At 51.9% G+C, this 14,581-nt stretch overlaps 1 protein-coding gene and 1 long non-coding RNA gene across 16 annotated transcripts in view; one reads left to right on the top strand and one right to left on the bottom strand.

Annotated features, from left to right (window-relative positions):
• The first annotated feature begins 4,878 nt into the window (after positions 1–4,878).
• The window catches only part of SP2 (Sp2 transcription factor), a 29,567-nt gene continuing 19,864 nt past the window's right edge, over positions 4,879–14,581 (top strand). For 2 of the 13 annotated variants that reach the window (XM_058284072.2, XM_058284071.2), the window contains exons 1-2: positions 4,879–5,181; positions 8,267–8,357. In XM_058284072.2, the coding sequence (XP_058140055.1) occupies positions 5,125–5,181; positions 8,267–8,357 (148 nt within the window). In that variant the 5' untranslated portion in view covers positions 4,879–5,124. The other 11 variants (XM_058284076.2, XM_058284075.2, XM_058284078.2 and 8 more) reach the window with 9 other exon arrangements.
• Positions 13,175–14,581, bottom strand: part of LOC139437160 (uncharacterized) — a 29,652-nt gene continuing 28,245 nt past the window's right edge. For all 3 annotated transcript variants that reach the window (XR_011646864.1, XR_011646863.1, XR_011646862.1), the window contains one exon: positions 13,175–14,345. This is a non-coding gene — a long non-coding RNA (uncharacterized lncRNA). The remainder of the gene's footprint in view (positions 14,346–14,581) is intronic.

The following is a 14,581-nucleotide window of genomic DNA, read 5'->3' as shown; positions in this document are numbered from 1 at the left end:
GTCACCGGGCCACATGTCACCTCTGACTGCAACTAGGGGCTTGGCAGACAGACAGCCACTGTCGCAGAAGACAAGGCGGAGGCCAGGCGGCAGTGGAGGCCACGGGTCTCCACCAGAGGCCCTGGGAGCCCCTTCGGCGCTGGGAGCTGCCAGCAACAGACCATTCGGCAGTGGCACAATGGCTGCTGCCGAGAAGAGTGCAGGTGAGGCCCCGGGAGAGCCCCTGCCCAGCGGCTGCCCCCCTCAGCGACCCTGCGTGTCCTGTCCTTTCCCTGCCACGCGCTGCCTTTTGGGTGAGAGATGCTTATAGACTGGGTTGGGGGGGGTGACGAGAGGCACTGTGCCTGGCCCTCTGGCCCTCAGGGGACAGGGCAGATGGACAGCGCTGGAGTTTTACAGGCTGGGGAGAGGCCCCAGGCAGGGGCCACTGGAGCAGACAGCTGCACATGCTTGAAACCTCCCTACCTGGCAGTCCCAGCAGCAGCAGCAGCAGCGGCAGCGGCCTGGGGCAGTGCTCCGTGAGGGGCCCCGGGCCAGGGGGCGGTGAGGGATCTACCGCTCTTGCACAAGGCCTGGGGGGTGGGGGGTGGAGAGCTGCAAGGATACTTCAGAGCCACAGTAACTCCCCACCGAGGCCTTCACTTTTCTCCTCTAGGGGGCAAAAAAAATTACTCATCAATAGAACAGGTTGGAGCTGCCAGGAAGATGGTTATCTGTCGGGACCCAGCCCCAACCTGGACCTGGAGACTAGGTGGCTCCCGACTTCCTCTCCTCCCTGAACTGGCTTCTCTGCCCCCAGGTCAGGGAGAGGTGCCTGGGGCACAGCAGGGGAGCTGGGGGCACCTCCCAAAAGAGGCCTCCCGCTGGAGACCCGGGCCCCTGCGCCCAGGTTCCTTCTTCCCAGGCAGGGAGGGGAGGCCTGGGGAGAAACCTTCCCCAGCCTGTACGTGGCTGAGGGCTTGTCGGAAGGGAGACACAGATGGTGAAGTGAGGCCACCGGCACAGAAAGCCCCTGCCCTCTGCCGCACCGCGCACTTCAGCCAGCCAGCCGAAAGGCCAAGTAGGGACTGTCCTGCAGGGAAGATGTGCCCCTCAGCTCTTGCCCACCAGAACTCTGCTGCCACTTTCTGCCCTGGACTGACCCTGGCTCCTCCCCGACCCCGGGAAGAGTTATTTAGAGGTCAGCGGTCCTTGCGAAGGGCCCGACCTCATGGGGTAGCTCTGCTGGTTTGGGGTGCTTCTGCCTCCTCCCAGACTCTGTACCCCACCACCGTGGTCCCCTGCACCTGCCTGGAGAAGCCCTGAACCTCGGCTAGTTAGGGGAGGGCTGCACTGCTAATCACCTGAGAGGCCCAGGTAAGCATACCAAGGACAGGTGAGGAGCCTGAGCCTTTGATCTGGAAGGGGGGTGGGGGCTGCTGCCGGAAGTCCTGGGCTAGGACTTTCAGCACCCAGGGGAAGGGGATGGGGAAGGAGCATCACCAGGGCTGACCCATGCCCTCTCCAGCCCTGCCTTCCCCTCCCCACCCCTTAGTCCAGCCTCCCAGGACCAGAGGCTGGCGCAAGACGGCCAACTGAGTAATGCTCGTTGCCAGGCCCCACCCTGTGTGGTCACCCCTCCCCAGGGACAGGCCAGGGGCCCTAGTGGCCAGAGGTGGGGGCGGGGCTGGGAGGCAGGTGCCCAGGGGATGCAGCTGTATTGTCCTCCGACTGGAGGGCTGGGAAAGAAGGGGAGACTGGCAGTGAGGTCGGCACCCTGGAGGAAGGGGAAGAAGCCGACCAGGAACAAGGCCTGGAGGGCTCTGCCGCACTGGGTGCTCCCCTCCCCTCCAGCTGCTGACTCGGGGCTGGAGGAGGAGTGGGCCGGGCTGGTCAGGACGTGCCTCCAGCCTGCCTTCCTCCCTAGCAGGTCGGGGAAAATTACTCTCCTGTTGCTGCTTTTTATTTTTTGAAGCCAGATCAAAGGTGGGAGCCAGCTGGGAGCCCTAGTAAAATCTCAGCAATGTGGGGCCTGGGAGTTTCAGAGGTGAAACCAGGAGCTGGGGGCGGGACCACCAGGGGTCAGGGGCCGGCAGGGCAGTGGAGACGAGGGTCCGGAGCAGAGCTGGTGGGGGGGAGCCAGTCATGAAGCAGTGACGTGAACAGCCCCGCAGGGCCGTGTCCTGGGTCTCCATTGTTCTTCTCTCAAAGCCGGGGCCCTCAGAACCATCCTCCCACCCACCCCAGCAGAACCTCCCCTGACCCAGGCTCCAGGATCGCTGGGACCTGCTCTCAAGGCCTGGCATGCCCTCTACCTCACTGCCCTCTTCAGCCACCTGCTTCAGACCCTTACTTTCTATAACCGGGAAGTTCTTAGGTGAGATAACCTTGCTCCCTCCTGCTGCAAACAAAAGTGCACGCACACCCACACCCCCTTTCCAGGCCTGAGTTCAGACTAGGTAACAACACGAAGCTGAAATCCAGTCATGTGTCCCAGCACCGCCTCGCCCGTCTTCCCCCGACCCCCCTTAGTTGAATCACGGTCCTTCCAGGGAGCCCTTCTCATGCCTTTGCCTTCTCTGGCCTCCCTAGGGCCACCACATCTCCTCCTGCTCGGACTCCTCGGCCACCTCCAGTACTGTGGCATGGGAGGGGCCTCCCCGGGGTGAAGCATGTCCAACAGGACAAAAGGCTCCCCCAAGCCTTGGCAGGCCCCGGCCAACGCCCCGCGAAGCCCCCAAGGGCCACTGGGACCTCCCTCCTGGTTATCCCAGACAGTCATCCTTTGCCGCAGTTAGGGCTTCTCCCCGATACTGAGGGCCCTGGAGGTCAGGGCGGGGATGGATGGTGTGTGTGTACGCGTGTGCGTGTGTATGTGGGTGCATGCACCCAGGTGAGTCTGGATATGGAGGGGAAAGGTAAGAGTGTGTCCCAAAGAGACATGAGTACAAATTCTGACTGTCACCCACATACTGTATGACCTTGGCCAACTCCATTGCTGTCCCAGAGCCTCAGTTTCCCCCAGCCATAAAATATGGGGTTACTTGACCCTCCTAGGGAAGCCAAGAGGGTTGACTGGGCAATGGCTCTGAAGTATCGGGGAAGAGCAGGAGAGCTGGAAGTACAGGGGATCATTAGAGCCGTTTTGTGGGCCCCACTGCTATCATTACTATCATTGTTCTCACCGGCATCACCCACTTCCCGCATCCCCGCCAGCTGGTCGATGCTTCTAGAGGAAGGAAGCTATGCGCCCATCCCCGGCATCCCAGCCCACGGCTTCCCTGAATCTACACCCTGCACACTCACGTGCTCTGGGGAACCCTGAGGAAGCAAGTGATGGGGTCCCAGGACTCAGAAGAGAGAGGGAGGCAGAATTGTTCCACCTGGAGAAATTCGCCATCTCCCTTTGTTCCTGGGGACACTTCCAGTGGGCTGGGGGAAGTCTGGGCTCAGAGGAACAAGCGCAGGCTCAGCAGCCACGTGGGGCAGTGGGCATCAGGACCAGGAGGGGCCAGGGACAGGAGAGGCTGAGGTGGAGGGGGGTACTGTGACCAGAAGTGGTCAAAGGAGCTGTTTGGTTGGAAACTGATTCCTTGAAGATGCAAATGGCTCTGTGTGTGTGTAACTTTCAAATGGCTCTTTTTAAGAAGACTCTGGGGAGCCGATGTGGCTTAGGCAGTTGAGTGCATGCTTCCCACATGGGAGGTCCCGGGTTCAATTCCCAGTGCCTACTGAAAACAAAAAAACAAACAACAAGCAGACAAATGAAAAAACCAATTCTGGGGAACTGATGGGGCTTAATGGTTGAACTCCAGCTTCTCAAATACGAGGTCCCAGGTTCAATCCCATGCCCCAGTACCAAAAAAAAAAAAAAAGGAAATTAAAACAGCCCAAGATCATTAAAAAAAGAAGAAGAAGAAGCCACTTTGTAGAGGTTAGCGCACACGCTCAGTCTCCCGTGGAAGCAGGGCAAGGGCCTAGCAAACAGTAGGTGTTCAATACATGCTTGTTGAACTGAATTTACCTGCCTGCCTTCTAGTCAAGATTAAAGCTGCCCTTGGAAACACCTCAGGTGCCCCCTGGTGGTGACAAAGACTAAGGCGGCTCCAGCGCCTTCTACCTAAAGAAGGGTTCCTTCTCCCAGGCAGGCGGTTCATTCCTAAGGCTCCACAGACCCCCCCGCAAGGGGCATGGGGTAGGAACAACCAGGGCAGAAGGAAGAACCCTGTCGGGAAAGATGGGTGGAATGTCCTTGCTGGAAGATTCTGTGGCAGTTGGTGGACAGCCATCGGCCTGGGCAGGATGCCAGGGGGCAGAGTTGATGTGTCAGGGCACGGTTGGGAGCGGCGCCCCTGGGCAGTGGAGGGGCGGGGACGTGCGTGAGCCTGGAGCAAGGGGTGGGGGGCAGCCAAAGGGTAATAGGGAGATACACTTTACAGCTTCTTTCAACCTTTCAGGCACATAGAAGAGTGAGGGAACCTGGATAATTGAAACCCTAGGTGGATCCCGGGGCGGGGAGGGGCAAAAATAACGATTCATTCAAGCTAGGGGTCTGTTCCACGACAATCTTTCTCTGAGTCTGCTTATAAGAGCATCGAGGATGTTTTGAAGCATCTGCAGCTTGATTTCTCTACAGGCGGAAAAGGAAAAGATGAGAAAGTAGAAAACGAGAGAAGGGAAAAGTGAGAAGCAGACGCTGCTGAGGAATCCCTAGGGCAGAATTAGTAGCATTTGGAGGTCTGAACTGGCTGTAACTCTTGGAAAAATAAAAATAAAGCTTGGGTGTGATGAGTGAGGATCAGCTGGTGGCCGAGGGCTGGCCTGACCGTCTCCCTTCTGGACAGGCAGCCCCAGGCGCGCCCTGCGCTTCCCTTCACTGGAAGCTCTGCTCTGTGAGGAATCTGAAGCTTCCTGAGGGCCGAGACCACAGTTCTACCTCCCTCCCTCCAGAGCCAGTCTATCCTCAGGGGATAGACGCTCACTCTGTGGTACAGCTGGGGGCAGCCACACAGCCACAAGGAGAATGTTAGGAAGTAGGGAAAAGGTGGGAGAATAAAGAAGGAAGGGATTTACAAGCCAGATGGAAAAGGAGAAGTGAAATGGAGGTGGAAGAAGCTGGGCCTAGAAGAGAAGGGGGAAAGGTCCATGAGACGTATTCAAAGGAGACAGTCTGTCAGTCAACAGACATTTACTGAGCACCCAGTAAGTATCAAGGGAGGTACTGGGAGTGGAAGGTGCAGTGGTGGACCCGACAAATATGGAGCCTCTCGTGGTAGAAACTGGGCAGCTCTGGAAAGTAGAAACAGGGAGAAAGTGAGTAGGAAGAGGCTGAAAGGCAGTTGGAGACAAGAAGGAAAATATCACTGAGAGAGAACCTGCTCCCCAAAATACGAGGGGACGAGATGTCTTTCCTGGTGGTGCTGAAAAACACAACAGCTGCAACAACCTGTCGGCTCTGGCTGGGCGAAGACCACAGCAGGTAGGGTGGCCCAGGGAGAAATTCAGAAAGGGGAGGAATGGGAGTGGGTGGAGAAAGGGGGTACTGACAAGTCACAGTTCTTTCCTTGGACGCCCCCAGTGGGAAATTAGCCTTGTGCTAAGGAGTGGTTCTGGACATGTGGCTGTCCACTGGAATCCTGAGGATTTTCTTGTTACCTATGCCGGTCAACCACCCCTCGAGAGTCCTCGGTCTGGGATGGGACCCAGACTTCAGAATTTCTCAGCAGCTCTCCAGTGCGTTTAAAGAGTGGCCAGGGAGAAGGTGGGCATTTAGAGGCTGTCTTCCTGGCCTCCTTCCTCTCTGTTGAGGAGGGGGCCATCTTGAAAGAAATCTACAGGAAGCAAACTTGTGTGATGGTTTTGAAGGGTTGGGAGTGAGGCCCAAAGAGGTTCTGACAAAAGCACAAGGGGTTCTCCCTTTAAAAAGTCCCCTCTTCCTTGGTTATGTTTCTGGTAAGAGAGGAGTAAGAAAAACTAAAATGGCAGTCTTTAAAAGGGCAAAAACCATTCAAGTAACTCAAAACTGCTTCTGAATTCTTCTAAGTTTTCGCACCCTATTCCCTGCATACACAAACTGCACACTTTTTTTCCCTCCTATTTCTGCTGTCTTCGTGTTGGTGCCTCTGGGGGTGGAAGCAGCCGCAGTTGCCCTCCTGCGTCTGTCCCAGAAGAAGTTGGACAGTGGTCCAGCAAGATCTTCAACCCCGCCTCCCCCCTAAAAACCTGTCTTTGTACCTTAAATAGCTGAGTCACTGAACCTGGGTGGAGTCCTTGGCTTGACAGTGAAGCAATCTTAACTTGAAAAATGGCTTGGCTTGGGAACAGAATGAATGGTCTATATAAGTAAGTCATATGTAGATGTAATTGTATGCAAATTTTCATCCTTTAACTCAGCACACACACATTTCTTGCGTGCTCTGCGGACTGAACTCAGTCCTTCCACTGCAGCTCAGAGTATAGTAGAAGGGTCCAAAGTGAAAATAAAATTGTATAGTATAGTGTGACAGAGAGGAGCTGTCTAAATGTCTGAAGGACAGCCCCGGAAGCACACAGGAGGAAATTGCTGTGGCTGGATGGGAGTGCTGTGGCCAGGAGGTTTCTCAGAGAAGGAGCTCTTTTGAGAGGGTCTTGAAGGATGCACAGGAGTTTGCCAGAAGGAGAAAGGAAGATAAGGTCAGAAAGGAAACAGCAGAGAAGCATACATTTTTAGGGACTGTGGAAACTTTCCCTGAGGCAAAAGGGAAGGATTTGTAGGAAGGATATGGGGGCTGGGAGGAGGAAGATCAAACATGAAAAACATAAGTAAAGAGCTTAAAGGACCTTGTTTGCCTAGAAAGGAGTTTGGGCCTTATTCTGAAGCACATAGGGATCCAATGAATGATTTTAACTAGAGGAATGACGTTGCCTCTAAAGTTACTTTTCCCTTCAAAGGCTAACACTGAGAAGGTAGACTAAAAGAAACTATTAACGTTTATTCAGCATCTGTTCTGTACTAGGCACTCTGCTTTGTATTTTATATTATTTTATCACACCAACCCTTTAAGGAAGTGCTTTTCCTTAAACTTCCAGTCAAGAGCAAAAAGAAGAAAAGAGAGAGAAAATAAGGTAGGATAGAATAGAAAATATCCGAGAGCATCATGGGTAGTATGGGTGAAGATTTTTCTCTGAAACTTTGCTTCAGTTATAACATTCATAACAAATGAGTGTACTGGGTCGCCAAGAAAAGTTTTCCACTGGGGTTTATGGTTAAAAGGGGGGTGGGGTGGGGGCACTGTCCTAAGGGGTAGGTGTGATTAACCTCATTTTACCGCTGAGGGCATAAGGCTAGGGTGTTTCAGTACCCTGCTTAAGATGTCTCTTTAACAAGGGTGTGGGTTTCATAACCGGCTGGTCTGTCAGAGGAGTGCCCTCCCACTAACACCAGGAGCCTTCCCAAGTTCCTCACCCACAGGAAAGAGACCTGGGAGAGAAAGTTAAACCCACCCGGGCTACTGGGGTAGTGCCTGCCAAGGGCTTTACTCACTGTACCTCATTCAAAGGGCTAAAGTGGGGCAGAGAACAAGCAGTGGTTTTGAAACTTCAGCGTGCACGACAGTCCACCAGAGGTGCTAGTTAGAATGCAGATTCCAGGCACGCCCAGATGTACTGAATCAGATTTCCAGAGGCAGCCGTCGGGAATCTGCTTTCAGAAAGAGGCTCAGAAGATTGCGATGCACTCATTGGCAGACGGCCGATTGTGGGGTGGGGTGGTCGCTTCAATAACCAGGCGAGGATTAGCCAGAGCTTGAACTGATGCACTGAAAACAGTTCCCTCTCTGGAAGTGTCATTAACCCTAATGCCCAGTATGGTGTTGAACCGCAAAGGCTTACAGTACAAGGGCGCCTGGGAGCACATTTCCCACTCCCAAAACGATGGCTGGTGAGGGATTAAAGGTTAGTGGCTTTCCACTCACCAGGCTTTGGGTGGCGTGGCAGAGGGCTGTTGCCGAAGCGCAGGACAAAGCCCCTGCCACACCAGGGTGACGCCGGGCTTAAGGCGTAACGTGTATGCTATTTATAAGGGTATTTCTTGGCCTCACCCTAAGGACTTCCGATTGGCTTTAGGGCAGATCTATCACTCATCTTCTGGGTTAGAGGTGGGTGGGAGGTCAACCCCGACCAATTAAAAAACACTCTTCAGCTAAGTCCCGCCCCACCCAGCTTCCTGCCGCTGTCCATCAACTCCCTGGTGGGTGGGACTTTACTTCCCTCCAGTTGGCTAATGAACATGTCGTTCACTCTTTGATAGGTTTCCGGTTGGTGCCCTTTATCGTCCATCAATGACATTTCACAGGTCTATTGGCCAAACGAACGTCGCTCTCAGTGCCTCTCGTTGATTGGTTAGTAGTGCTGTCGGTCCCCAAGGTACTGAATTCTTATTGGTGAGCGCTGCCGTCGCTCGGGCGGTGGCGGGCTCCGGGATTGGCGGGTGCTAGGCGGGCGGTGTCAGGCTCTCGGTGGCGGCGGAGGCGGCGGAGGCCAGGGAGGAAGATGTCGTAATGAGCGGTGGGTCCTGGCCGCTGCCGGTGGGGTCTTCTCGGCCCCCAAGGGTCGGGAAGACGGGCAGAAGCCTACAGGGAGGGGTAGTTGGGGCTGGGGTTTCCCCTTGGGGCCGGGCCTGGCGCCGGGGCCCAGCTTCGGGAGGGGCGAGGGAGGGAGGATTCCCGCCCGGAGGAGGAGCGGGGCTGGCCGGCCGGGCGGAGGCACCCGGAAGGGGGCGTTCGACTCCCCGCCCCCTCGGAGCCCGCTGGGCGGGAGGGCGGCGCTTCCGGGGGCTGGCGAGAGGAGCGGGCACCTGGGGCAGGGCTGGCAGCCCCTCCACCCGGTCGCCCACCTGCTTCAGTGCCGCCCGCCGGGTGGACAAAGCCTGGGTCTGCTCCGAGGAGGCGGCCCACGCCCCTCGTGCTTGCCCTGTTTGGGGGGACCCACCTGCCCTCTAACCCTGGGTGCCCACCAGCGCTTCAGAGCTCGGCGGAGTGCAAAGAGGAGCAGGGTTGGGAAATGCTTGAAATTCAGACGGTGCCAACCAGGCGGGCACTGCCGAACACAGAAGCCAACCCAGTTTCCGAAGTAGCCCAAGCGACAGATGGTGACAGGACACTAGGGCACGCCCTAGACAGATGATCTGTCGTCTTAGACTCTGGGGTGGGCAGAAACCTTTCAGTGTTTTCATGTGGATCTTTGAGACACTGCTAGATGACTGCAAGCTCGTGGCAGAATTGTGGGAAGAGAAATTTAAAGACTTGCTGACAGAGCTCCCAGCAGATTACCTAACGTCCCGTGGGGGGAGTGCTGAAATCCCAAAGCTCAGCGCACACGATCCTAAGGAATGACTAAAGAAGTAAAAAGGCTACTTAACTTTCTTCCTCTACCCCACCTCCCTCCCCATTACTGAGTTATGTTTTCAGCCTCTTATCCATACTTTCTGGCTTACTTGCTGGTTTGCTAATTTTAGTTCAGAAGGAACTGAGCAGTTGAGAAACCTGTCCTCACTTCATTCCTCGGTTTTGGTCCCAGTATATTGTTATGTTTAATCGTTTCTTAATTAACTTGATCCAGGGGGATTCCCTTTGGCTTTTCTCAGTGCAGTTTCTCCCAAAGTTCCTTTCTCCTGCTGAGGTTGTTTCTTGGAGAAGCAGAGGGACTTGTAGATCTTTAAGCAGTGAGTGGCTCAGGTCCTCTATTACACAGATTTCACTGCAGAAAGAAGGGTGTCAGAACTGTTTGAAGGTGCTCTGGCAGGCACTGACAGTGGCATGCTGTACCCCAGAAGGCATTACATATCACATTGGAGGGCTAAGTGTTGAGTTGATATTTTGGATGAGAAGAAGGTTGTTAGGACTGGAAAGTTTAGGGTGTTGGCCAGCTTACAGAGACTACAAAGGGAATGATGGTGGAGTTCAAACCACCACAGAAATAATTTTGATTAATAATACAAAGGCCCGTTGTCTGCAATAATGAATATAACTGCAGTGTCTTGTTTTCTTTTAAATTCTTGTATCCAAGAAAGGGGGTGAATCTGTCAGACAAGCTATCAATTGGGCTGATGATGTCAGTGTTCCAGTGGCTTCTAACAGGCGTTAATACCTGTTGGAAATGGATTCTCATTGGCTGGGGCAATTGGTAAGTTTTCTAATTCTAGTTCTTCAGTTTAGTTGTATGAAGGCTTGGCCTCTTCATTTAAAAACAAGAAAAACAGCTGGTCTGACATAATTATGAAGCCCCCTGAGCTAAGCTGTTAAAGACACAGACTCTGACAAAGAGATCCAGGTACAGTTCATTAATGTATCCTCACCTGACTGCCCAGCAGGGAGAACTTGCTTCAGGAGGAAGAGTTTGGCATCACTGTTGTTAGCACATAGATTGGGCAGCTTTTATTTTCTCAAATTCTATTAAGATTTGAGCCTCTGGGGGCTTGCCAGAGGAGAGAAAAAGGTCTTGGCAAATATCTGGGTTTAGTATAGATGGAGTGTTCATTATAATATCTTGGCCTTGAACTTCTTCCTTCTTCTAGGGCTTAATAGTAGCCTTTTGGGGAAGTTGCAGGGTCACTTTGAGGAACAGCCCCTTACGATAGGCATGTGACAGTTTCCAAGCTTGCTTTCAGGAAGAGCTGTCCCACCAGGGCCCTTACGAAAATATTCTAAGCTTGTTGCAGCCAACCAGTAGATTGGCTTGGGTTCAACCATCTTTTGACCTTCCTCCCTACCCCCTTTTTTAGAAAAAAAAAAGATTTATTTATTTCTCTCCCCTTACCCCCTCCCCCAGTTGTCTGCTCTTCTGTGTCCATTCGCTGTGTGTTCATCTGTGACTGCTTCTGTCCTTATCAGCGGCACCGGGAATCTGTTTCTTTTTGTTGTTTTTGCGTCATCTTGTTGTGTCAGCTCTCCGTGTGCACGGCGCCATTCTTGGGCAGGCTGCACTTTCTTTCGCACTGGGCGGCTCTCCTTACGGGGTGCACTCCTTGCGTGTGGGGCTCCCCTAAGCGGGGGACACCCCTGTGTGGCGTGGTACTCCTTGCGCGCAGATGCGCGTGGGCCAGCTCCACACAGGTCAAGGAGGCCCAGGGTTTGAACCGCAGACCTCCCATGTCCTACCCCATTTTTATAATAGAAATACAGCATGTTCTTTTTCTAAGACTTATCTTCACCCTCTCTGTTCTCTTTATATGCACAAATCAAAGACCCCGCACGCTGTGTATCTTGAAAACTTTAGGATTTATTTTGGAGGAGCTAGACAATGGCCACAGAATGAAAGTCACCCTAATTTAAAGGGTGTGTAGTGTAATAGGAAGTTGAGGATGTAGTGGTGTATATGATCCATTCTTAAATCTTGCAGGCTGTACACTTAGAGTAAAATTTATTTGGAAAAGCACAGATACTTTCTTTTTTCTTTTTTTATACCTAGGCGAGGGATTGAACCCAGGGCCTTGTATGTGAGAAATTGGCACTCAAACACTGAGCCACATCAGCTCCCCAGATACTCTCTTATGAGTTTATTGGGTGATAGTCTGGGGTACCCACTTGGGCAGTTTAACTGGATTTGTGAATTTCCCAGCAAGTTATAAACCAGGAACATTCGGCCTACAGGCTGGACCAGATCAGTGTAAGCTGGGCCTAGAAATGGACATCATTATAAAATACATTTATTAGTGTTTTTGCGCTTGGAACTTACTGGGTGGCTTCTAGATCTGTTGTAGGAGGGAGGAAAGCCTGCCTATGGCTACTGTAGGAGGAAAACCAGCTCCTTCTCTTTATTTCTTCTTCCAAAGAGCTGGCACTTACACCTTTATATTTTTGAAATGTAGTTGAAAGTCTTTCCCAAGACACTTTTCATCAATTATCAGCAAGTGTTTTTTTTTTTTTTTTTGGTTAGCCACATTGTCTTGGGGTGGGGAGGTCGCCAGTAATCTACGGGGGCAGGGGCAGGCTGGACGGATGAATGAACAGTATAAAAACCTGCACATGCCCAACTCAAGGGCATTGTCAGCCTGAGTAGGAAAGGGATTGGAGATTGCCTTTGAGGAGATACTCCCAAGGCAATACCTGGTGGATTTGTTCCAGTTGACAGGATTCTAGAATGGAAAACTGATTTTTCCACTGCTTCTTGGGATGCTGAGCCCAGGAACAAGCTCAGTGCAGGGGAGATCACAGTTTCCACCATGTAGCAGGATGCTCCAAGGCTGCCACTGACGTGGGGATTGCTGTGCTGCTCATCAGGGAGGGCTTCAGGCTGGCTTGCTCTTGGGAGGTGAACTCTGCTCAGGATTACAAAAGAGCTATGTGTCCAGTTTAGATGCTTCTTGGTTTAGTTCACTGAGTAGCTCTGAGCAGTGTTGAGATATCAAGGCTGTTTGTGTTACGGGAAGAGCATACTTGTAGATACAACTGTTTGATCCTTCTTTTGGATGTCTCATTTCCTTAGCTGTAATTAATGTCAGCGTCCGAATTTCTTGCTGTATCTAGTCAGAAGCACCGCTGCATGACATTGCTAAGGTTTAGCTTCAATGACTGTTGTGGATTTTGATGCTGAGAGCTCTGAGATGCCAGCGGTGATGTAGGCTGGTGGGCCGGCCTCTCTCCTGGTCTGAAAGTGGCTCAGGAACTAGCAGGCACTGGCCTGCACATTTCCAAATATTGTCTTTCCAGAGCCTTCTCTGTGACATTACCTGTCACCTCTCCTCTGGGATTGGATGGACTCACAAAGTGGCCTCCGAGAGAGTGTGAATAGGGAATAAGAGATGACAGGCAGGGCCATGTGATTGGAAGTGGAATATTTCTGTCCCTGGTCAATGTCTAATTGGAAATATTCTCAGATCAGCCTTGAAAAATAACAGACCAAGACATTCCCAGCCTTCTCAAAACTAAATTGTAAAGGCAGCCCTCTCCTGGGAAAATGAAATCACCACTCATGGCTCACAAGCCCATTCTAACCTGGGGTGAATGTGGGGAGTGACTCACAAATAAATGTGCATTATATTTATACATAACAATATCCTTCAGGGAGAAAAGGTAGATCTTGGTTTCTTTTTCTCCTGTTCTCTGAGACAGAATTCCAAGGCCCAGTATTCTTTGACAAAAATGTCGCAACATTTCATGGGACTGCTCTTGTCAGAGTGAAGCATTTTAACCGCCCCCTGCTGCCCCACCCCCCCTACTAACTTCTCCGGAGTCCCTTCCCAGCGATGGGGTGTGACCCAGACAGGATTCAAAGTGACACGGTCAGGTTTAGGGGGAGAGGAGGGTGGAGGCAGACAAGAGGTATTCAGACTGCAGCCACCCTCATTATGCTGACGCACTTGGAGAAGAACTTTCCTCCAATACATGTTTTGAAAGGAACACTGAAATATGGCTCCTGGTGTGTGGTGATGAGCTGTGTGCTTTAAAGTGTCTGTCCAGGAACAGAATCAGACTGTGCTGCCTTTGCAGAGGGCCACCTGTGAGGTGACTGGTGGGATTAAGGTTTCCCTCTCGGACCAGATCACTGACTGGGAGAATACATGGTTTTGACCAGCCATGCTGAGCTCACCTGTCAAGTTGATCCCAGCCTAGTGCTGGGTTTTCTCCTTTGGTTCTTTTTTTTTTCTTAAAGGAGGTATTGGGGATTGAACCTGGGACCTCATACATGGGAAGGAGGCATCTAATACCTGGGTAGTACCAGTCAGGGATTGAACCCGGGACCACCTATGTGGGAAGCTAGTGCTCAACCACTAAGCCACACTGGCTACCCTGAGCTGGTTTTTCCTTTGTTTTGCCTTTTATTTAAATTTTTTTTTTTTTTATTTCAGGAGGCACTGGGAACCGAACCCAGGACCTCCCATGTGGGAAGGAAGCATTGTACTGTTTGAGGCACATCCGCTCCCTCCTTTGGTCCTTTTTTTTTTTTTTTTAATTATTTTTTAATTGTCTTTTTTAAAAAAGATACATAGGTTACAAATAATGTTACATTAAAAAATATAAGAGGTCCCCATATACCCCTCCTTTGGTTCTTAAGCTTTCCATTCAGGATCTGCTGCTCTGAAACGTCCAGGATTCATTCATTTATTCATTTGTTCATTCCACAAATATATATTAAGCATCTACTGTGTTCTAGGTACTGGAGGTATAGCAGTGCTTAAGGCAGAAAGAAGTCCCTGCCTTTAGGAAGCTTTCATCTTAGTGAACAAGTAAACAACATAAATTACCTGTTGACATTGAGAAGTGCTATGGGGAAAATAGAAGAGGAGGATAGGAGTAGGGTTGGAGTCCTGCTGGACCGGACTGTTTCAGGTGTTTGCAGGGCAGGAGGTGTCTGGACGTCTATTTGGTGGGACGGTGACAGAGGAGATTCTTGTAAGAGAGAAAAAGGAAAAAAAAAAGAGGAGGAGGAGGATAGGAAGTATGGGGGGAAGGGGTTATAGTTTATATAGGGTGATTAGGAAAGGTCTTTTTTCTTGAGTAAAACCCTGAAACATGAAATTATCGGGGGGGGGGGGGGTTAGGGAACTCAAGCAGCGAGAATAGCACTGCAGAGGTCCTGAGATGGAGTCCTGCTTGGCAAGCTTGGGAACAGCAGGGAGGCCAGC

Source organism: Dasypus novemcinctus, chromosome 21 (genome assembly GCF_030445035.2).
Source record: "Dasypus novemcinctus isolate mDasNov1 chromosome 21, mDasNov1.1.hap2, whole genome shotgun sequence".
Lineage (NCBI taxonomy): Eukaryota > Metazoa > Chordata > Mammalia > Cingulata > Dasypodidae > Dasypus > Dasypus novemcinctus.
This window is presented reverse-complemented; position numbering and strand designations above follow the sequence as displayed.